At 34.6% G+C, this 24,355-nt stretch overlaps 3 protein-coding genes and 1 long non-coding RNA gene across 14 annotated transcripts; 3 read left to right on the forward strand and 1 right to left on the reverse strand.

Annotated features, from left to right (window-relative positions):
- Positions 1–50: 50 nt before the first annotated feature.
- On the forward strand, positions 51–20,045 carry LOC135162485 (uncharacterized). Its single transcript, XR_010298968.1, has 4 exons — positions 51–279; positions 987–1,190; positions 19,626–19,758; positions 19,849–20,045. It is a non-coding gene; the product is annotated as an uncharacterized LOC135162485 (long non-coding RNA).
- On the reverse strand, positions 1,802–19,948 carry LOC135162480 (junctophilin-1). 11 transcript variants are annotated; one of them, XR_010298967.1, is made up of 13 exons: positions 19,437–19,704; positions 17,152–17,547; positions 15,246–15,457; positions 12,472–12,770; positions 12,094–12,261; positions 11,021–11,983; positions 10,515–10,592; positions 10,125–10,381; positions 9,657–9,785; positions 9,145–9,409; positions 4,255–4,464; positions 3,893–4,052; positions 1,802–3,817 (listed from the first exon to the last, which is right to left on the reverse strand). XR_010298967.1 is itself a non-coding variant. In XM_064120990.1 (12 exons), the coding sequence occupies exons 2-12, from the start codon at positions 17,457–17,459 to the stop codon at positions 3,966–3,968; spliced, it is 2,976 nt and encodes a 991-aa protein (XP_063977060.1). In that variant the 5' UTR covers positions 17,460–17,547; positions 19,821–19,948; the 3' UTR covers positions 1,802–3,965. The 11 variants fall into 11 exon arrangements, 10 of the variants coding, with proteins under 10 accessions (XP_063977060.1, XP_063977062.1, XP_063977059.1 ...); XM_064120990.1 differs by lacking the exon at positions 19,437–19,704 and adding an exon at positions 19,821–19,948 and having other exon boundaries at positions 1,802–4,052; XM_064120992.1 differs by having other exon boundaries at positions 1,802–4,052; positions 19,455–19,704.
- Positions 20,046–22,024: 1,979 nt separating the features above from the next.
- LOC135162484 (uncharacterized) lies at positions 22,025–22,841 on the forward strand. The gene has a single exon (XM_064121010.1). It carries the CDS (start codon positions 22,025–22,027, stop codon positions 22,448–22,450), a length of 426 nt encoding a protein of 141 aa, XP_063977080.1. The 3' UTR covers positions 22,451–22,841.
- Positions 22,842–23,095: 254 nt separating this feature from the next.
- Positions 23,096–24,063, forward strand: LOC135162483 (small ribosomal subunit protein bS1m). Its single transcript, XM_064121009.1, has 3 exons — positions 23,096–23,466; positions 23,653–23,774; positions 23,858–24,063. Exons 1-3 carry the CDS (start codon positions 23,212–23,214, stop codon positions 24,009–24,011), a joined length of 531 nt encoding a protein of 176 aa, XP_063977079.1. The 5' UTR covers positions 23,096–23,211; the 3' UTR covers positions 24,012–24,063.
- Positions 24,064–24,355: the final 292 nt, after the last annotated feature.

Raw genomic sequence — 24,355 nt, forward strand, 5'->3', positions numbered from 1 at the left:
CGCTACCGCGCGGCTGACGGCGAAGTGGGGGGATCAACGAGTTTGTGCCTGTTTTGATGAATTTTGTTAGAAAAGACATTCCACTTTTGTTTGAGGTTATGAAGGTTTTGTCGTCAGGTTATACTTAAAATGTTGTATATATCCCGGGGATTGTGGAGAATAGCAACGAGGGATAAACAAAAATTTAATTATCATAGTGATCATTGAAACAATACTTCAAATCTTCGTATCTGTGGAATTTTTAAAAAGAAATTGAGCAGACTTTACTCAGAAAAACCGGTGAGTTTTCAACCAAATTTTTTCAAGTCTGAAAAAACATTTTTTGATCTCAATTCAAAGGCTATATGAAATATAAAATTACCTTAGAAAACTGTCTTTAAAACCCTCTATGCTTTAAAATCTTACAAGGCTTTTCAAAATGAAGGAAAAAAAACATTGATTTTCACCGTCCAATAACAGAATAATGCTAAAAATTTCTACTATGTTCTGTCTTATTTTTGTGAGGAAATAAGAAAGGGACACAATGTACGGACCCGAGAGGGTATACATATGAAAATAAATAATAATACTAAAAATTTCTGAATTAAAAGATAATATATTGAGAATTGTGCTGCTCCATCGATTATCACAATAACCCAAACTCAGATTTCCGTGTGGAAAGTCTTCGAAAATCATGATCTTGTAGACTTAAAGTCCTGTAATGTCAATTCAGGGCATTTATTTAAGGAAATTAAGGGCCTTTTCCTGATAGAATAATACTGAAACACTCTGAAATTCCCTTTTTTTGACTGCTCACAAATGATTGGGCTATCAAGGCTTGCCCAAAACATAGACCTTGACACGCTCAAAAAAGATATATTTATCTACGTCGCAGAAAAAAAAAAAAAACAAAACATAGTGCACATTATAAAGAGTGGACATTTTACTCCCGCTGTTTCAATATATAAGATGATTATAAAGATGACCTGAAGGTGCGTTGTTTGTAGCATGAGGTGGGCAGTGGAGAGAGGTAGACATCATGCGGCAGGTTCGTGGACACCATGTCGAGGTCGTGACAGCACGCGTGGATGCTGAACCTCCATTATTTATAATCGCTAATTGTCAGATGTGAACGATTCGAAACGATTGAGGATTTCAGACTTTCTAAACGAAAAATACATGGGAAAGTGGTCTTATATTGCATATACAGGGTAATTATATTTGCTAAAAACTAAATTAGCAATAGATACTGTTATTTTGCACATCATTTAATGTGTAAGTGACCGTTTATGTATTTTCATTGAGTTGTATAACGCCAGTCTTTGAATTACCGGGCTAATGCGTAAACAAATGATCAGGAGAGTTCAATTGCTGTTGAGATGAAAGATAAGAAGAGTGGGATAAGTGGGTCTGTTTGTGTTCGTTTTCTCAGATGATAAATGAAAGGATGGAAATAACAGAGAATAAAAATATCGGATGTGAAGGGGAAACGCGAGAAGATAACCGTGTGAGGTTCCATGGAAAATTTGGGAAAAATTCTATCGGATTTCGATTGATGTTTTACCATTACATATCTTGAGTACCAAAGTAGAAAATGACTGATGAATAAGTACTCGTTTGGATGATAACGATGTCATTCTGTGAGGGATAATTCCATCTATCACTCAGTATTTTCAATGAGTTCTCAAGAAAATTCATCTCTTTCGTTGTATCCATCCAATTCTTAAAAAGTAAAGAAATTCCCCCCATTCATACATGAAGTATTATTTATTAAAGGTACATTCAATACTGTCTTCAAGGGACGAGAAATGTCTCATAGACCTTTCTGTGAAATATGATATAAGTTTATTGAGTTTTCCGGTCATTGTAAATTAACAAATTATTCGTGCTTTGCTCATTATTTTTTCTTCTTTGCGCCCGTAGTAAATCAGAAATTTCATTTATACAATTTTAACTCAACATTCTTGTTTCGTTTCGTGTAAATATATTTTATTTATTCATTTTTTTTATTACGTGTATAATGGCAATTTGTTGTGATATGATCCTAGCATTAGAATGATAAATAGTGAATAATTAAGAGTAATTAACGATATTACACTATCCTCCTTGGCGCAATGAAAATTAAAGCTGATAACAATTTTGCTTTCCATACATATACCAAATATATATATATGCAGATCAAGATCTAAGTGTAGAAGTTTAATAATAAAATTCATACATATCATTTTTTAATTGCGTCCCTGTCATTATTATTAATTCGAAAAACTTAAAGCCAATAACAATAAATATTGATTTTCAATTGTCAATGAGAAAAAAATAATTATCGACTTGGCACCACAAATATATCACCATCCCATTTCACTAATTTCCAAGGACATTCAACAATTTTTTAAAATAATTTCATCATTTCGAGGGGATTTGTTCGAAGAATAGTCAAGAGGTGTCGACGGAAAATCGCATAAAATTGGCGAATTTATGAGTTGAGCTCAGGTAACTCATTAATTGTCCATTTGGCACTGTATAATTCATTATATCCAATTATTAGCTAATATTTACAAATTGTGCTGAGTAATGTACATCACTGCGTCGAAAATTTATTGTTTTAGATGGTTTCAGTGAAATTTTTATTGGAAAATGTACCCCAATTTCAACAAAATATCAAATAATTCACGGCAACTGTTCCCATTTTGTTCCCCTTGGCCCACTCACATTATATGAACTAATAAAAATAGCAATTCTTAAAAAAAAACACAATTCGTTGACAAATAGCTGCAAACATCTATCATAAACAAAAAATAGAGGAGACAATAGTTTTTCTTCTTTTACATACGACGTTTTTCGGGTTAATTTTCCATTCTTTCTCTTTTTACGGACAATTTACTACTTCAAGGGACAAGTTTATCCTCTTCCTTATTTTGTTTTTCTGCAATAGAAATGATTTATCATTTTTTTTTCGATGCAAAGACGACCAATTTAATTACAGATTAAGATAAATGAAATTTGAAACATGATAAGACAATTGGAAGGCATAGAAGGCACGCGGTACCTCTTATTTGGATACATTTTTTTATTAGCGTTATTATTGACAAGCTGTCCCTTCGTTGATGCTAGCCAAAGGGCTCTTTTCCTCTTAAAACTCTTTACTGTCATTCACACAAGTATACAATTCAATTCTTTAAGAAAATTTTTTAAGGTATATTTATTTACAGTAACAAGCTTCTTCAGATATTTAACCTGCAGCAATCCATCTTCGGTCTTTCATTTTTTTTTGTTAAAGTACCTGCGAATCCTGGCTCTATCAAACATTTCATCTATCAAACTTCCAAGTAAATACTTATAAACTTTATAAAAGTGAGGGTATAGCCCACATCTGCTGTTTCTGTATCGAAACTGTATAATTTAATTTAATTTATTTTAATTTATATATATTTATATATATATATAAATTAAAATAAATATATATATATATATTCCATTTAGATTTTGATTCGTCAAAATTTAACACTGAACGTCACAAATTCAATGAGGTTTTTCACAAAATCATTGGCGCTCATGTGTCATTAGTTTATCATAAAGTTTTCACGCTTTTTATTTCGTCAATATGCAAATTTCAGTGGGGTTGCGTCCGTTTCATTATTTCATTGCTTCAAAAATCAACCAGTCCTCATACAAATACAATTTTTTTTATGACGACGTATTCATCCTTCCCACTTTTCACTCCATTATTTTATCTTATTGTTTGGCTTACTATTTTCCATTCTAGTGATAACTGTTGCCGGTATTATGACGATGACAATTACCTTCTCGAAGAAAGTAGAGTCATCCCTCTAATCTGTAGCTGGAAACAATTTTTTTCGTTTTTAGTTTATTTTTTCCGTCAGAGCTCGATACAGTTTAATCAAAAGATCATCACTTTCCCATCGTTGGACTTTATTCTCTCAGGTTGTATTTAAAACGCACTTGTAGAATTTTTCACTGGCCGGCTGCTACGTTAGAAGTTTGAAGAACATGAGAGCCAGCGATATGTTGATGAATAAAACCAACATTACCAATTGTTGTCGGGAAAACCAGTCCTGGAATCATTTATAAACACAAAAATTCAATCAACAACATGCTTTTTTTTGGAAAGGCTTTATCAGTTTTTCTCAGCAATATGAATTATTGTAAAAACTTGTAGTCAATAAAATATTGAATTAAATGCCAAACCGCTTGTTTGAGGCATAAGTTAATCGTGACTAGAGGAAAATAAAGGATTTGTTTGTCAGCATAACTCACTTTGACCTGCGGACTGACTAAATAAAGCAGGGGATTAGCCCTGAGTCTCTCGCTTTCGTCGATTTGTCGTCGTATTTCTTCTCGCCTCATACTGCTAAGAACACTGACCTCTTCCCTGGATAACGGAGAAGTTGCAGTCAATTGAATTGGTCCGGCAACATCCGGTAGAGATTTCTTCCTCTGCAGGGGCATCGAATTCACTGGTATTGCCTAAACAGTTCAATCGTGATTCCATATTTTCTTCTTCAATCTAGATGTTATTTTTTACACAATAGGAAAATTTTTATTTCAATGTTTTTGAAACAAAATGGAAAAAGTTTGAGCTTCTATTGAACTTTGTGAGTTTTTAGAAAACGATTCTTTTTAAAAATTCAACAGTTCAATTATTTTTCCAGTGTTTTTGTTTTGCTTAAGAATTCTTAATAGAAGTTCAATAAGTACTCAAAAAACATTCCATCGAATAGATTGTCATTAAATTTTTTAGGATTTCTTTGCTGTGCGTGAATTGTCGTATGTTAACTCAATGAGTATTTTTATGTATGATGGGAAGAAATTCGCCATTGGAATTCCATTGCCACAGATCGGCATGGGGTATTAGTTTTTGAAGGCAAGCCAAAACTGAGTCCGACGCCTGCATTAATGCGACAATTTTATTCAATTACATTCTCGTATACCTCAACGGGAGGTGCTACAATCCACGACTCGGAGGCTCTCCTGGCCATAAGAGCCGGACTGCAGAGGAGCGCCTCCTCTTCTTCGTCCGGTTCAGACCAAAACATTTTCGACGTTATGCGTAATGATCACTCTTTCAACCTTGAAAAATTTCGCCAAAATGCATCTCACTCGATCAATATCTCCCCATCTTTCGTTCCGAATCAATAATTTTATAGGAATAGCGCATGAAAGTAGAGATCAATAGTATTTCATAAATATTTTCAAAGTGAACATTTGAAAACCGTAATGCACAGTAGAACAGCCCTCCCTGTGAGGCTACCAGGCGACAGACTGATCAGAGTGGTCCCTCAGCATTACCGAAATAGCATCACGCGACGAAGTTTGCTCGTATCCTCGACTCTCCCACCGAGCTGGGATACATTCATTAACCGTTAAAATAGTTCAATCTCAATTATATACAGTTACGTTATTGTTCACGCAATATAAAGAGGCATTGAAAACATTGAAATTTCGGGAAACTTTGCGTTATGCATTTGCAAGCATAAATTATAGTGAAATGAGTGGGAAACATGATTTTATCATTATGTTGACTTTGTAATGATTCTATGTAGAAGGTTCAGGGTCATCCGAAGGAGATAAACCATTCTATCGAATGTTTAAAAACATGAGTGCGGTTTGCCCAGTATTTCAGTTTCAGTTGCGTTCTGCTTTATTCACCAAAAAATACCTAATTTTCATTGAATATTTTTCTCCATGTATGATAAATTTCATCATCCTTGACAAAATCATAAATGTGAATAAGAACGAAGTAACAGAATGAATTGAATAAAGATAATCATCTCAATGCATCATCTATTATCTAGTGTTAAAATTAGAAGGGTTAAAAATATCTCTTCCTTAAAGAAGAGCAGAGCAGCCAGTTTCACCTTTCGATACCTCCAAAAAATTTATGCGGTATTGTGACACTCAAAATTTCGATGTTTTGAGTCATTTTCTTCAGGGTTTGGGCTACTTATGTAATTGGCCAGATCATCCATGTAAATTAGGAAATTCAAGAGTGGTAAATATTTGAAATATAAACAATAGATTACCACGTGCGGTTTGTAGCCATTTATCAAATTAAACGAAACAGTGATGAACAAAGTTGAAACATTGAACAGAAAAGCTTGTTGAATTTTCATTCAACTTTACTTTACTTTACTTAATGTGGGGTGAAATCTGTTTTAAACTGAAAAAATTCGACAGAATAATGTAAAAAACAATCTCCCTCCTTTCGGTTTTTTTTCGTACCATAAGTATCTCAATGGCATCTATAAATAGTCATCGGGTGATTTCCCGAGGTTCTCTCCATAGGAATTATGCGAACATACTTTATTATATCTTTATAGAATTACAGAAATTCAACTCACAAGTTGATATCACACTCGTTTACATATATTAACATTATTTGCTGTTTCATTTTCGAAGTAAAGCGAGGTTTCGGTGGCTTTCATACTAAAAACATTAAAATAAAGCTTGAGAGTTGTGCGAGAATAGATTGACTGGTGACCGCCACGTCGCATATTTTTCGTCAAGAACATTAATTAATATTTTCAGAACTTTAGAAGTTAAAAGCTCATTCGGAATATACCTCACATTATCGTTACTTCCATAACTTATATTTATAAATTTTTCTGTTAATATAATTCTTGGCACTTTGTTCAATCTCCTATAACAAGGCAAAGTCGCTGTATTCTTCAGTATTTTTTTTTTAGATTTTTGGTATTTGCACAAAGAGAAAAGTTCAGGACTATGAAAATTTCGATTTTTCAATGGCTCTGGAAAATTAAAAAATCAGTATTTTTCTTAATAACGAGCAAAATAATGACATTGATTCACTATCTATTCTGGCATTTTAATCGAATAGCAAAATATAATAATTGAAAATGAAAAACTTTTCCAGATGGTAATTGTGGATTTCTTTTGCATTTTTTCTTGGAATAATGAGAAATGAAATATAATAGAATTTATTAATTGTTCATTTGTTCCTCAATATCATGCCTCGTGTCATTGGAATCAAGTTAATGTATAATAAATAATCGAGGTCCAACCATTGTGGACGATTGCGCCTCTCTTGGAGAACATATTTTAGTAGCTCATACATCTATATGGAAAGAAGTACTTTACTAAATGACAATATCACATAGAAAATTATTTATATCACATGAAACGGATTGAGGGGAAATGATGGTGTGGAATCTTATTAAAACGCCGTATTAAAGTATAAGTAGTTTTAAAATTCTCATAAAATTCACCGTTCGAAAATGAAAAAGAAAATCGATGTTTTACATGACATGTAAATATAAAACAAATTAATAAATTTCATAATATGCTTTACGGATTTCTTTGGTTTTTTTTCACCCTAGCATACATGACAAAAAAATATATTTAAAAAAATAAATAACCCATTGAAGTAAGCATGGCGAAGTTGACTAATATAGTTAAAAAATAATTGGTAATTTCCCGTGAAAAATAAAAAAACTAGTAGATATGCGTTTGTTAATCGCTGGATAGAATTTCAATTTGCAAAAAAAAGCATTACCGAATGATTTGTAAAATGTGCACTATAATTAATCACGGGGTACGACAAGCTATTATATCGTGAGAATTGAAATAATTATCGATATCATGCATTAGAAAAATAATTCATCCGAATAAAGTCGTGTAAAGGACGTCGTGTGGTGGTGTGGAATATCGGATGATTTTTCAAGAAATTCACTCAGAGGGATAAACAGGAGAAATGAAATATGTATAACATAGAGTAAATAGATTTTTCATAGAATGCCAAATATCAATCAGGAGAGCAAAAAGATTGGAAAATTTATTTTAAAAAAAGGTCCCCGCCTCCACACCGCCTCACAACGGTCTTACCTTCGTTTTGTCACGCACTATTGGTTCTTTTTTGTTAAAATTATTAATTGCCAGGGAGTGCATAATTAATCCCAGTTATATAATTTCTCAATATATTATTACTCACTTACAATAATTGAAGTACTAATTAATCACGCATAGGAAAATTTAATAGAATTTTATTGAAGTTCAACTTCAATTTTCCTTCGAATTTCTGTGACGGATATTTCGGACGAAATCACACTGTTAGAAATTCCTTAAAATTTCAATAACAATGACATCTGAATTTTCAATGGTATGGACTTTAATTCACTTCCAATTCAAACTATGCACAAAATTTCTCATTCACCTGGAAAATTAAAAAAAAAAAGTGTAACCATTGATTTTTCAGAGAAACGTGGAATTTTCAGACTCATTATCAAAGTTGAATGACATTCAATTCAATGTTTAACACATTGAAAATTCAGAGAAGTTATTGCCATATCATAATTAGTAAAGAAAAAATAACAATAATTGAAATACATCAAGTACAAAAAAATATATCTATCATTTCACAGAAACTTGTGTCATACAACAATCGGACGGCTCTCTGTCATATTTCGTATTATTTTTTCATAAAATTTCTGTTGTACTCATTCGTTTAGAAAAATACAGATGCAACTTCTGTTTCCGCCAATATCGATAACATCTCAAAGTGGAGGGGAGGGGCGGATTAAACGTTCACAACTTTTACCAGGTACATTAAGCATTAATTTGATAACAAATAAAATCCTTCACATTTTTCAACGTCAATTCACACGCAGTTCAGTTGAAATTTGAATATTAAAGAAAAGTCTTGATGAATTTAATTCAGGATTATTGAATTGTTAGATAACTTTTTAGTGTACTTATACTCATAAAGTAGCGCGGCCCTGTGTTGTTGCGGCGAAGGCGGGGACCGTCCTGCTCGTGTCCTGAGATCGCATGCACAGAACACAGCACAAAAAAAGAAAACACCACACAGTTACAGACAGATAGAGGCAAATTTTTTGGACTTGAGGATTAGACGGATTGTTTCGAACGCTATCTCAATTGCTTTGTCAATTTTATTAAACATCCAACTGCCGCTTTATGCAGAAGCTATAAATAATAACTGTAAAAAAATATATATACATGTAAACAAGAGAGGTAATGTTCGAAAATGAATGCACTTAGTCGTAAAGTTAATACGATATGGAATCATTATCATACATTTCAATATTTAATAATTATGGGCTTGCTAGGAAGGGTGTGAGGTTAATGAAATTATTTGTTACTTCTATCGGTTGATATTAAAGAATAACTCACCCTCATGCCACCCCCACCGCCGGCTCCTCCGCTCCCGCTGCCACTAGAAATCCCTAATGTGCGTGCCGGTGTGACATACAGGCTCTCGGTGCGTTTTGGTTGTGAACCGCTTGGAATTACCTCTTGCCCAAGTCCACGACTCTTGAATGCAATATCAAATTGACTTGATGTTGGTGGAGTGTATATGGGGGTTACTGCACCGCTACCAAATACCGAACCATTCAATGGAGTTGCTGATCGCATTAAACTACCACCTCTGACCGTTCTGAAAATCAATAAATTAGTTGTGCTGTCATATGAAGGAGGTCCATTAGAAAAATTAAATGTTCCAAGCCAAAACAACAATCGTTTTAGCAAGTTACCGAAACTTTTCATTTTTTTTATCGACTAATAATGTTAAACGCTAGAATATAAACAAGACAATAATTTATCCGCATTAAATTTTTTTCTTTTCTTTTTAATGATGAAAGCAATTCGACTTAGTATAAGGTGTAAGGCAAATGCAATTTTACCTGTCCACGCCATCCTGCGATGTAATGCTTTTATCCACTGAGGGTTGCCTAGACCCAATTAATCGAGTTGGGACGCGATATCGATCAACAGAACTGTCCCGACTGGGTGGTCTCTTATAGTGGTCCAATCTGTATAATATCAAATAATGAATTTCATCAAAATTCTGCATAAAGTTTTTAATTCTATCAGTGTTTTCTTTTTTATTTTTATGCACTGTTTATTACTATTTGCAGCTTATAATACTTTTTACTTTTTTTATGTCAATAATTCATCGAAGAGTGTGGGGAATAGGCTAACTATTTTCATACTTCAAGTACAATTCTTCCTCTTTATGGTGAATGCATTTTCCGTTACAGTGAATATTGGAAAAAGAGGAAGTGTGCCCATTTTGAAAATAGCTGGTTTTTTCAAAGACATTTTCTGATTTCTTCATCCACTCATCCACCGCAAATAATTCAGTAATCTACCTATCATTGAGAGTCTGCCCTATCCCAGTAACTGGTCTGTCCTGTTGAGTCAAAATTCTGCTATTCCTTCGTATACTTGCCCCTAAGGGAGCTCTTTGTTCCTCCACACTCGTTTGATCGCTTTGGAACTGCATTTGCTGCTGTAATTGCTGCTGCATCTGCTGAGGCATTTGCTGTTGATTAATCGCTGACTGGCCATACATTTGAAGATTGTAGGAATTTTGGGGAGGCCCGTATTGGTTAACCATTGGCGAAACCTATAAATCATTGCTATATCTTTAATCATCCGCCTAAACATACTTGAAAAGTAGGTAAAAAATGTTATCAATTGTGTTACAAGTCAAATAAGTTAAATCGTATAGTCTGATCAGGGAAATGCATGTTCCTTACACCATAGAAATTTGATGTGAATTGATTGCTTGTAGATTCAATCATTGTCTCGTACCTCGTTGGAGACTGTACGGGAATCTATAAGTTGAAAGCAAGAGTTGGCCATTATTTTGTTGTGTTTTTTTTTCGTATCAATTTTTAAGAATAAAATGAGTCATTTTTTACCATCAATAAATAAAATTCAACATTCTAACGTCTTTGGAAAGTAGTTTTACAAGTTTTAAAATGTGTTCCTACATCAGCCTTGCCCAATTAAAATTAGAGGAAAAAATGGCAACTTTAATAACTCGAAATGGCATTACCAATGTACACTAAAATTCAAGTCAACTCATTGAGAATAAGCTCAAACGGAGACTTTCAAAAAGGCCAGCCTAAGATTGAAATAATTTTCCCCTGAGGCCCATGCCAATTTGCTTTTTAATTTATGAAAATCGAAAAACAATTGAGACGACGGTAGAAAGATAATTTATAGATAATATATATATATATATATATATATATAGTACCTGAGTATTAGGGTAATGCGGTGGATATTGATGGGAGAAATTGTGGACGCCTCCTTGACTATTGCCATTATTATCATAGCCTTGTCCAAATTGTCCACCACCACTGTCAACACTAGCAGCACTAGTACCACAATCACCACTAACACCACCACTATAGTCATACTGATTCGGTAAACTATTCATAAGATGATTCGGAGGTTGATTATTAAAAGCACTCGGCAATACAGAATTAGCAGTAATTTGCGTCTGACCAATGAGCCCGGAATTATTGATTTGATTCTGCCCCGGTTTCATACTTGCACGCCTTATAGACTGATTGACACTCTGGCTAATGGATTGAGCCGTTGGTGGAGGATTAACATCGATACCTGCTGATTTCACAGGCGTTGTTTGATCAACATTTGTAGAGGGAGGATTATTTCCTTTGGACAATATACTTTTGCTGGGCATTGCGTCTTGGGGCGGTGGAGCATATTTAGGTATTTCTCTGTTCTTGAGCCTTTCAAGGCCTGGTTGACGGAAATCGGGGGCAAATTGCTTGGCTGTTTGTTGCGCTAGATCAGAATCTTGCCTCGCTTGATCAGCAGCGATGTCCGCTAGTTCTGCCTTGCCCCGAGCCGTTGCTGTCCTGGATATCGCAATATCAGCTTTTTGAAGGGCCATCTTGCTTGATCGCTGAGCGGCGTTAACTGCTGCCTCTATCCTCTCGCGAAATTTTGCGGATCGCATCAGGAACAATTGCTTCTTCTTCTGGGATGTTATCAGGACATTGTTTTTATATTTTCCCTCTTCTTTGCTGCCATCGCGAAACGTCGTAACACCATAACCGTACTTACGATTATTGAACCATTCACCCTCGTAACGGAGACCGTCGCTCCTCTCGGATATACCAAAACCGGTACGTTTATCGTTTTTCCATTCCCCAAGATAGGTTTCCGTTACAGAGGCATCCATTTGCTCGTCCTTAAAGCAGGAAGAAAATATTGAAGAGCAATAATGTAAAAAAAAATTTATTGATATATTTTTCAATATTTCATCAAATTGAATTTTATTGAATTGAGGTGTAGATGTACCTCAATCACGAACGATGCATTACTGTCAGTGTGAACTGAAGCTGAAGCCTGGCTTTGAGAGCTCTCTGTTGACATCCACGATGCTGAGCTGGCATTGCTCCTGATGCTGCCACCAGTGCCCCTTGTTTCAAGATCGCTTGTACTCCGTTGTTTGCGAATTTTTAAACCCTAGAGCAAGTGAGAAAATATTTTTTTTTTGAAAAACCTAACCAATGCATTAGACAAATTCAATTATTATGTTAATTATTGTTTCGCAGAAGTCTCCATTGGTAAATAATATAATTTGGGCAATTCAATATTTTCCAAACTTATAATGTATGAATTTAAAAAATTAAGTTTTCAAAATGTGAATTTCTCTATGTGAATAATAAGGCTTACCGATAATAATCCTTTCTTCAAAGACTTTTCATTGAGGCTTTTTCGACGTGCAGGCGGGTCATCACTCCTGGCCTTTAGCACGAATCCCCCACGACTATCATCTACCCGACGATCTCGACGATCAGTCGGTTCAGGGGTGGGCGCCGTCAATGATGCACCATCAGCGCTCCTCAGGGAAGTTAACGAGGCACGAATCTGCTGTTTTGGAGGTTTGTAATGACTGGCAAGACCAAATGGGGCGCTAGTCCGTACCCCATATCCATGTCGCATCCCCCGTAACCACTGACCTTGGTAAGTACCTGCCACAAAAATAATCGAATCATTGAGTTCAGAGATCCTTGGGCCGGTCAAGTAATTATTACTATCCTTTTCCATCGAATGTTCATCAACATTGTTACTCAATTTACGTAAAACTTCTGACTATTACCACCAACGAGAACATTTTTTTATGCAAATAGTTTTCATGTTTGTTTATAAGTGATAATTAAAAGGGAGAACGACGAGTTGACTATGAGCTGTACAGAGATCATTTAGATTTGGCACGAAAACTATCTTGGCAGCATAATCGTAATTTTCATTATCCTAGATTGACTAACTGTATTATGATATGCAATAAAATGCTAAGGTTCAACGGTCACAAATTTCTTTTCATTAAAGATTTGCAGAGACTCCTTAATACGGAAATGCAAATTTTAGAGATGTGTACATAATGTATTGTAATGATTGTTAGAAAAATATTTAAGATGGTAAAATATCAAGTTCTTTACATGAAATTTTTTCTGTCGTAAAAAATCATTTATTCAAAGAAACTCAACAAAAAATGATTAACTTAATTTGAAGGATTCACGTAAACGTAAGCAATAGGCTATGACTAGATAATAAATAGTTGTACGATTAAATACACAAAAGATTGATTATTGAAACGGAATATTGTCACAGCCCTGATGTCAAGCTATGGAGCAAAGAGTGGATTTCAAATTGCCTGAAATAGCTACCTTACGTATCATGTGGTAGTAGCGAACGGTTGGTGTATATAGACATATATATACACATATATTATAATATATATATTATAACATGTATATATTACTCTACTCACATCTCAACGAGTCTTACTACGGGCAATGTAATGCAAATTCATATGAGTGTGGTAGTCGTTTACAAATCACTTGTGCTTGTGTATTTTAGGTACACCACCAATCTTGAAACACAGGTGCCTGTGTAAAAACCGTGCGCTTATTCTCTAACGAGATATCACCCGGGATTTCATACCTTACATTTTCTCATTTAGTGTTTTAAGCTGGAGTTTGACACATGTTCACACAAACCGGGTGCTTCCACAGAAATTGAATGAAAAATCTCGTTGATTTTTTATAGAAATTTTATTCAAAGTGTCCAATTAAAATAATTTTATATCAATAATTATTAGAATTTTGAAATTGATTTCATGCAGTAACATATTGCACTCAAGAATGACAAAACAACTCGTCAACAATAATATGAAGATTTTATGGCTGAACACAGCTGGACATAACTACTTTGATAGCCGCGCAACGTGCATACAATATGAAAGTGGTATTAATTACATCCATCTACAATTCAATATTTTGATTATTTTTCTATTTTATTATCTATTGTACGTTGCTATGATATTTAAATAGGGGAAAACGATTTGCTTTTATAGATCTACAATTTATTAATGATATTGAGCATTATCTTAAACGTGCAGTTAAACTATGGACTTCTATAAATGAGAATAAAATAGGGTAAAAAATAGTAGAAAAATTTTGGATACAAGTTGAACAAATATCCAATAGAGCTTTCTATGAAACACATCAATTGCGCAATAATATTCATTCATTGCAGAATCAGTAATAATATCTCCGAATTGAAACCTCGACGATAAAACATAAATCATCTTCTATCTGTCAATTGGCAGCAATCCGGTCAATTCCAAATGAACAAATGGCGGGGAATAGTCAAACAAACCTGGCGTGAACAGTTCGATAGAGCACTGTAGTTGATGAGTGTCTAAATAAAGCACCCAAGAGCAATGGAGCGGAGTGAAATTCATCTGACGCCACGTTTCCTCCCCCTACATGCAACGGGAGAGTGACGTACCGGTGAATCCCATTGGGAATGCATTATGTACTCACCAGAGTAAGAGAAAATGGTAATGCGGTGAAAATATTTTCAATTCCTCTATTTCGAGGTTTATTTCAAGGCCGACTACAGCATACAGAGTTCAATGACTAATCTCATAGGGAGAGAAAAATGAAAATATAAAAGTGGTAAATGAAAATCTGTTTATTCATTAATTTTTTTTTATTTTCATTTTTCCTCTTCATTTTTAATAAAGTATTAATTGTCCCTCGTCAACTCATGAAACGAAAACTATTGTTTGGCTATTTTTTCAACGAGGTTCAAAGATCGAGGTAACTAAATAATTGATATCTTCATTGATATGAAATGAATAATGACTTGTTGATAATTGAAAGAATGTATGTGAAAGTATAATAATCAGTAGGAAGCATATTGTTAATTATTTCTTGAAAAAACTGTAGACTTTTTTTTCTTTTTAAATATTTTTTTGAATTATGAGGAAAAAATTCTACTCAAATCGTTTATCCATATAAAATATAACATTAGAAATACTATTCATAAGAAAGCTCGGAATAATGCCAAGTTCATGGGAATCGTTCGGTTATTTGCGTCTGACGATCGATTTTTACCCATCGGAAATGAGATATTTCACATTGGTTAAACAAACTCACCACTGTCGGCGTAGGTTTCTGAGCCATAGCCGTCTTGGAGACCACTCGCCCACGTTCCCTCGTATCTTGCAGTTGACGTAGTTGATTGTCTGACACCATATCGTCCTTTATATCCTTGTGTCCACTCACCGCGGTATAACCATCTTCCACGCATCTCCATACCCAGACCGTGTCGTTTGCCGTTTTGCCATTGTCCTTCGTATGCTGAGCCACTTGAAAAGAAAAAAAATCAAAATAGCACATGACGATCGAATAGCAGAAAAGTGGTTTTGGGCTTGTGGAAGGTTTCATTCTACAAATCTGTAAACACTTTTTCCACGAGTGCCGAACACTATTTTTCCATATAATATGCAGGATGTGGAATGTTACGCGCACTTTGTCATTTTAGACCTAGTGTGTCGAAAAAATGAACTGATAAATTAGTTATTATTCATTACTATTGTTTATGGAAAATTCGCCGATATATTAGGTTATTGGGTAAGAAAAGTTTGAATTGAACTTTTACTATTTCATCTACAGAATTACTACTCATAATCATAGAAGGGGGTGAGAAGCAGTATACCAATACATTTATCAAGGGTGAAAAATCTTCCTGCGCCACTCGCATGTGAAGAAACATAACGACCTCGACCCACTTAACGACACGAACATGGATTTTGAGGTCAGATGAGTTGAAATTCTTATGTCCCAGTTTCACAAGGTGTTGAAACAAGAGGGTGAGTGGACGGTAAAGCTTTTTTAAATACGCCGGAAGTGTGTGCGGAAGATCGTTGACCTTCGTCTTAAAATAAACCATAATCCCGTAGATTCGGGAATAAATTGAAAATTGCCTTTTCTCCTCTTCCAATTGTTTCATCAAATAGTACTCATTAATTAATGGCTATTCACATGTACTCAATTTCCCGTAGCCCCAAGCAGTGGAAATAATTGATTAGTAACAAACCAAAATAAGTTAACGAATGTCGTTTTTCCATCACAAAAATTATAATTTTTTAAATTTTCGTAAATCTTCAACAAATCTTCAACAAAAGAAATGAATTTTTTTAAAGAAATAAACGTAATCATTTAAGTAGCTAGATTTTACATACACTTAATGAAGCACGTAATGATAATAAAAGGGCTTTTGAAACAGCTCCATTGGATTGAATCAGAAAAATTATAGGGTAGAAATGAACTCATTCCATTGTTAGAATGAGAAAAAAATTGTTTAAAAACTCCGTCATATTCTTACATGTTTCTACTGTATATTTAAACAAAATGGCACAAAAACTATTTCACGAAAAAGAGTAGAAATTTACAATAAATTTCTTCCGCTGCCAACTCCCTAAATATCTTACTAAATATGTGACGATGAATCCATTTTCTTATGAATTCACAAAAATTAATTTTTAACTCGACTGACCATTGAATGCGTAACATGGCATGTATATTCCTCCCTTAAACTATTTTTCTCTGATAAATTCACATCTGGTGAAGTCGAATTGAGCTTGAACCACATTTATCCTTGCACTCTGTGACCCAATTTTCTCACCCTACGGTTAGCTTTCCCCCTTCACAATAGAGGGATGCGCCTGTTGGCTTAAGTTACGAAACAATCTCAGATTTATTTTCACTGAAGACAATTTACAAAAAGTCCTCGTAGGATGCACGATTTAAAAAGTTAAGAAGAAATTGAATAATATGATGTGTACAGAAATTTCAACTAAATAATACGCATAATGCTTTCTCTGATAAATTTTGTTAAATTTATATTGGATATGCATAAGAAATTTGTTGAATTTTGATTAAAAATTTATTGCGATAAAGAACATTAAAAGTAGAATTCAACGAGCAAAAGGACATGGCACATGGTGCTCGTTTATAATTTTCGTGTGTGCGCTGGCATTTGGTGAATAAATTTCTTTACCTAGGCCACGTGTAGACACCAGAGACTTCAAAGCCATAATGCCAGCTGCCCGAGTAAGCTCCCTGTCCCTTGGGCCCAGTGCAAACACCGTGGCCATGAGCTTTGCCATCCTCCCACCCGCCACAGTAGGTCCCGCCATCATCAAAATCAAACCTCCCGCCATTCACTTGTGCACGATTAATACCAGCCGTAGTCCCAGTCGCTGGGCTGACCTGAGGAGGACTGATATTCCCAAGGGACACCTGCCCCCCAGCAATTCCATTGGACGTGGGGCCAGTTTGACCCTGCTGTTGTTGTTGCTGCTGCATCTCATCAGCTTCACTCAAACCTTTTTCTTCACTTCCATCACTCGTTTGTCCGCCATTTGCATTCCGACGTCACGCGATTTTTTATTTCCTGAAAATAATCGACTTTTATCATCTGCACATTATGCGATTCTCTATCAATGCGACTGTTTTTTTTTCGTCTCGATTTTTATGCTTTCAAGAAAGGGTGGGACATTTGAAACCGCTTAGACTGAAAAACTCGTGGTGTTTATACACTGTAAAGGCAGTTTAACCAAGAGATAAAAAAGAATAGTACGCAAGCGCACGATGTGGCGCTGTTTGCCGCAAGCACTGAGCAACTTCACCCACCGGTCTAACCCGAAACGTTTGTTACGCAATGTTTCTATAAGCATCCGTGATCTGTTTGGAATGTCGTCCCGCATCCCTTTCTCACACTATTTTTCACCCTTATGTAGTTTCATATGTGAGCTCATTAATCTACCCCTGCTTCCCTTCCATCATGAAAATCAATCCGGACTATAGATTTTTTTTAACTCGAATAATGATCCCTCAAAATTCATCGGAATCATATTTTTTTCCTTGGTATTTATGAGCAACGATTTAGCTAGCCTAGGGTTTCTATTTTTACCATGGGGTAGAGGCGAATTGTTTCACCGAGGCGCGGCTCACACACGCATTCTCGTCAATGCGACTCAACCGGGGTTCAAACTCATTTTATAAATAGTTTTTCGTTGATGTTGTGTATGTATATTTGTGTGAGTGTAGTTAACGGATTCTCTGCCGAATCAAAAATTGTCGATCATCGAAATGATTTTCATTAATTTTAGCAAGCATCCGGGGATAATTCCCCCAGGTAAAAGAGTAGAATAGTGTTTGACAGGAGAATTTTTATAATATTTTTCATTTTTGGAGAACAACTAAAATAAATGGCAATGAGATAACGATTTGGAGATTAGAAATTTGAAATGATATGGCTTTTGTCTAAATGAGATTCAATGGCAAAAAAAAACTATGACGGCCCCGATATTTTGCATCTCATTGAGCAGTCAAAGTTTCAAATAAATATTGTACTCCAATGAAATTGATCTATGGAACAATGGGCCAAGTCCATTTTTTGGGTGATTCGCCTACAAAAATGTTGATAAGATTGTCTCCGTGAAAAAATTACTACTGGAGTGACGTATGGACCGTGCGGAGCAGTTTTACATTCTCAAAATGATATGTAGGCTAATAGATCCACAAGAAATCGCGAGAAAAATTATGAAAAAAAGTCACTTTTTTATGTGAAAAATAAATTTTAAAAAAGTAGGTCATTCTTTTGCTCACATGATCCCGGGAACCCAATATTTTTATAAAATAAAGGTTGAATAAAAGTTTTTCCTTCTATTAAAATGACTCATCTGCCGACTCACGTCACACAAATTCGAAGAATCCCCTTTTTCGTCAGTGTGAAAATTAATTTGCTGATGCCCACAAAAAAATGAATAAATTAAAAACAAATTATTTGATCCGTCCTTGACACAAAAAACACATGTTTCTTCTTCGATAATATTCACAGAAAATGGGTATACACATTGCTGCTCACTTTAAACATCTCCGTTTCAAATATATATATATATGTATTTATTACACACAAGACACTGTTGAGGTATCGAGGGGGAGGCGGAGTCTGGGTCAAGCACACTTTGCGGGGAAAAATCGAAAAAAAAATATAACTATTATGACTATGATGCTAAGCGAGATTCGAAAAATTCGGTCACAAGTCTCAAGCCACACTTCATGAAATCGAACATATATAATATGTTCTCGATGAACCTTGGAAGGGTGGCATTCTTGAAAGAAAATTCAAGAAGAAAAAAGGTCCATTGATTATGATGGATCTCGATTATTCCCAAAACTCAATATCCTCATTGTGAGGTATTGGGGTGGGAGTTCGAGATATCACAGCTTCTCAATGTCGTTTCTCAGAAAATTTCTCTGTCAAATCGGTCTCAGTACCAGAGCTACGACGTTCACCTCGTTGCCTGGTTGGTCGTCGTTGCAGTGGAAATATCACTCATCAAATAATTTTTGTTAACACTAAATTTATTTTTTTGCTTATATAACTTCGAGGCATAATTTATGAAGAAGCCGATGAATCGAACGTTTTTATTACTATTACTAATATTATTATTTAATAATTTTTAGGTTCGTTCTTAGGTATTCGACGTCGACTGGCGCGGAGTGTGACGAATGGCTGGTGTGTCAGGGTGGTGGCATGATTGCAAACTACCTTTTGACTCGTTTGCGCAGCCCTCGAAAGCGTCGTCGCGACGCTTATGTATGTACATATATATGTATATATCATATGAATATATGTATATATTGATTACGGATACATACGCAAAGATACTGATGTTGGTACTGATAGACATGCGCCGTTTGATGCCGGCTACCTCTAAGAGATATCCTCAATCCCAGTTGGCGACCACAGGCTCCTGCTTGGTCTAATCATCTTCCTCCCAGACGCTGACTAAAGAACGAGGGAATTCCTAAAGCCAAATGTATTTTGGAATTCTTTGCGTCTTTAAAATAATGTTTAGCCCATCTAGAAGTACCGGTGATATTGTGGAAGGGATAACAATTTTTATTGAATACTTTGGCAATAACTAAACTATCACTTGTTGCTTCCTTCTCTATAATATAATATTGTACATTATACAAAAATATACACCGTTTGGACAATCCATCTTTATGTATAAATTGATTGATTGCTAAGCAACTACCCATCCTTGGGATTTTCTAGTTATTGGCGCCACCGCGGTCGCGGCATTGATGCCGGTTTTCACAAATTGATTATCGATTGTCAAATGATCGATTATGACAATGAGATAATCAATTATCGCATTGAAATCCGCCATGCTCGATTAGTGCTTATGTAGGATAAATGAGTGCCAACAGAAATCCTTAACACTTCCAAATGTAAAATATCTCGATAATATTTTCAGAAGAAAAAATAATATTTATTTTACCAAAAATAAGTTTTATGATATAACAGAACTAACGACAGTTGACGTATATTTAACTCCATCGAAAACGGCAAAACTCATGTACCTATCAGTATCTCAGAAGCTTTGTTTTCTCAATTTTGCAGCGCTATTTATTCACTATCATTATTAATAATGCCAATGTAAAAAAAACAAGGTCGAGCACACTATCCGATAACAATAGATTGACATTGTAGCTGCTGTATTTAAATGTATTGATGTTTCAAATTGCCGGTATCAGTCAATTAAACAAATATTTTCCATTCCATTATCATTTGCCTTCAGTCCCCTCCGGTAACAAACTGATACCAAAAGTCATCGAGACTAAAATGCAATGCAGGAGGAAGTGTTAAAATCAGGGTCTTTGATGGCAACACAACGAGGTCAGCTTTGGGTGTATCATTACTCTTCACGTCACCTTTTAGTAAAGATACTTCTGACAGAGAAATATGTTATCGAGTATATTAAAAAGGCTATTGCAAAGAAAGTTATGAAATCCCAATGATAGCTCGTATTTTTGTGTGGTATACAGTAAAAAAAAACTAAGTAAGGTACAAGTTGAAAATTATTAAAAACAAATATTAGATATAAGTTCCAAAACATCGAATGTGATTAATCTCTTTCCATTCAGCACCAACACCAATATACTATAAATAATAACAATAAGAAATAACTTATGATGATGAAGCTTTCTCGATTTGAAATCGCTTAGATGAACGGTAATATATATTTTTCTCTGTCAGTACGAGAATTTGAATGAAATCCGCTGATTGCTCCTGACATCCTATATGACTAGATTCATTCGACAATTACAGTAGTACAAGAGCAATTGAAGACATACCCTAAGAATATTTTATGTAACCAGTTTAGTGCAAGAGTATTTCATTTCATATTGGATTTACTACATACCGGGTGTTGTACACATGAACAAAACATTTGGAAATTATTTATGAAAAGAAAAGTCAATTGAAAATCTTTCATCACATAGTGTATTCAGCATTGGGTGGTGTATTTTTACAGGTGAAAATTGTATTGTATTTCCATAATTTTTTATTAGAATTAACAATACATTTTCAGAAAAATGGATATGTACTTATACCGAATTGTATTTGTCGGTAAAATAATTTGTATGGAGACTGAAAAAAAAACTATAAACCAAGCACCTTATAGAAAACTCTAGCGTCGAGAAAATTTTCTGCAAGGGTTTCATATTTCAACCGGTAATGTAATTAAGCCCCCTCACAGTGTCGTTTTACTTGCAGTGAAGTGTGTACAGCATTCAGTACCTATCGAGCACTCATTCAATCAATGTAATCAGTCAGTAAAGTTTTAAAAAATTCTACGATTTCAGGAATTACATAATTACAGTATCTTTTGACTAAGCGAAACTCTAGATCTCCAAAACTTTCATCAGCCATCTCAGTGATAAATACTAATCCATTGGGATTGCGTTACTTTTATCAGCCCGACACGCGTGCAATTAATCTTATCGTTGCTTTACTGTGTGTTATTATAATTTGAAAAACTGCTGCGACGACGATATATATTGAATTCATCAGTATGAGCCGAGAAGCGAGTTCAAGTGCGCGAATGGACGGCATGGATGTACTTGAATTGAATTTTCTGACAGTTCAGTTGGATAACGAGTGTCTCAACGAATTAAAAATAATTAAACAAAAACGGAAAGACATTAAGCGAAAGGACAGTGAAACGATAATCAGCCTGAAACAATTGTCCCGACATGATAGACGTGACGACTGCTGGATCGCCATTTACGATCGCGTTTATGATTGTACAGATTTCATTGCCAAACATCCTGGTGGGCAGGACGTTATTCTGGAGTATGCCGGGAGAGATGCAACTCTTGCATTTGTCGGCTCCGGACATTCTGCAGCGGCTGGAGCTATTCTTCAGGATTATCTTGTCGGGCAATTACCACTGAATGAGAGATTATTTGTTGTCCCTGATGGCATTAAAATTGTGTAAAAGATTCAAGCCCAATTGCATTGAAAGTGTGCCTATATGTTCAACTATAAATAATGCGATAAAATATTTTAAATTATGTTATTTGTAATTTACCATTATCATGTTATGTTCCATTATTATTCATTGACAAGTATTGAATAAATTATTAATTATTAATTTTCATGATTTTATATGAAAATTTTGTGTAATCGTATTCTGTTTTCAATCGTATGTGTCACTGGTTTTGCTCCCTTCGTTTTCCAATAACATAAGAAATTATTGAAAAACATAATAGTATAACATGTACTAGGAATTCATCAAAGACGCTCTATCAAAATTGGAAAGATTAAATTGTCATTTATTACCTATTGATAACTGTTTTTACTAATAAAGGAAAGTATGAAAATAGTGAGTGTAGTTGTATTACAAGACTTCGATTCAGTTTCTAAGTTATGAAATTTACATATTAATTAATATTCATGAATAAAGCTCAACCTTCCCCATGTCTAGTTAACGAATTTATTAACGACCAATGAATAATTCTATCATTATTGTTAAGCGAAATTCCATTGAAAATTGATATGGCAAAGACATAATTAATATTTAGACGATGCAGAGAGTTATCGACACAATCCAAGAGATGGCTTCCTACCGAAATATATGGACTTAGTACCGTATGCCAACATAACCTCTTAATAAATGCGCAATGTAGTGTGCGATTAAGCACCAGTGATAAAATCGTAGATATTCTCCAAAAAATACGTGTAACCATTATTTAAAAAATGCAGACTGTGAAGAATATATCAAGACCCTTATTCAGAGGACATACCTATCTCTCAAAACCAATACGTTGGTCACGGAATTTGTCCATTAAAGTTGTAGATGAAGGAGAACAGGAGATGAAGTCAACAAAGCCAGAAATTAAATTGAGTGGATTTGCAAAAGCATTCGAAAAATTTACCGCTCCCGAACCTGAAAAAGAACTCAAGCACAACCAGAGTTTTACTAGTTTATTGAGGAATTCTAAATTTATAGATGTGAGTCCAAAGATATATCGAAAATATAAGTTACTCTAGTTAAAAAATTTGATAGAATATTTATTAACTTGTTCGTTAGTAAGAATATTTTTTATTGAAAATGAAATGACAATATATAATTGTTAAAAAAAAACTCATAAAAATAAAAATTAATCACTTGGTTATCTCCATGACTATTATGTACAGATGGGTGATCCAGAGGGAAAAATTGTGACAGGAAAAATATTTCAAGTAGTGGCTGACGATTTGTATATCGACTTCGGTTGGAAGTTTCATTGCGTATGCCCCAGACCTTTCAAAAATGCTCAGTAAGTCCAATAAATTAGATAAATTATTATTCGTAACTAATTATGTCAAAACATTATCTTATACTTGTTCCATTGGATTTTAGAGAATACGTGAGAGGTGCATCTGTACGGTTACGGGTAAAAGATCTAGAATTGTCAGCTAAATTTCTAGGTGCTCAGAAGGAACTCACTATATTAGAAGCCGATTGTACATTACTCGGATTAATCAATAGCCCAGCGAGGCAAACAAGACAATAGGATGATTCTGTGTCTCATACTTATTACTAATAAAACATTTCACACAACCAAAGTTGTTATTGTTATTGTTACTACTTTTCTGACTACCTTTAAGTTGGTCGGTTGGTATGATCAGGTTATAAAACATTTGTTAATAACAATAAAAATGATTCTGCACTTGGCAAAAATAGTGTAGAGAGGGAAATTATGATATTTTTTCTGTTTTTTGTACTATTTGGATGATGGAAATCAAGGTGTAGTGGAGTGATGTGCACTGTCAACATGCTCCAAAATAAAAATACTTATCAAATTCACCAAGAGATGTCACCTCCCGAGAATTCGCGCTTTTCTCTGGCCTCTCCCCC

The sequence above is a fragment of the Diachasmimorpha longicaudata genome, chromosome 5, assembly GCF_034640455.1.
Source record: "Diachasmimorpha longicaudata isolate KC_UGA_2023 chromosome 5, iyDiaLong2, whole genome shotgun sequence".
NCBI classification, from domain to species: Eukaryota; Metazoa; Arthropoda; class Insecta; order Hymenoptera; family Braconidae; genus Diachasmimorpha; species Diachasmimorpha longicaudata.

Bases quoted from the DNA above. Each gene is read 5' to 3' on its own strand.
- LOC135162480 (XM_064120990.1), bottom strand. From the start codon at position 17,459: ATGCAGCAGCAACAACAACAGCAGGGTCAAACTGGCCCCACGTCCAAT. The intron at 11,984-12,093 runs GTACATCTACAC...TCCTGCTTTAAG, and splicing joins ATGCATCGTTCGTGATTGAG to GACGAGCAAATGGATGCCTC. The intron at 4,053-4,254 runs GTGAGTTATGCT...AAATGATTCCAG, and splicing joins TAGTCAGTCCGCAGGTCAAA to GACTGGTTTTCCCGACAACA.
- LOC135162484 (XM_064121010.1), top strand. From the start codon at position 22,025: ATGAGCCGAGAAGCGAGTTCAAGTGCGCGAATGGACGGCATGGATGTA.
- LOC135162483 (XM_064121009.1), top strand. From the start codon at position 23,212: ATGCAGACTGTGAAGAATATATCAAGACCCTTATTCAGAGGACATACC. The intron at 23,467-23,652 runs GTGAGTCCAAAG...TATTATGTACAG, and splicing joins GGAATTCTAAATTTATAGAT to ATGGGTGATCCAGAGGGAAA. The intron at 23,775-23,857 runs GTAAGTCCAATA...ATTGGATTTTAG, and splicing joins AGACCTTTCAAAAATGCTCA to AGAATACGTGAGAGGTGCAT.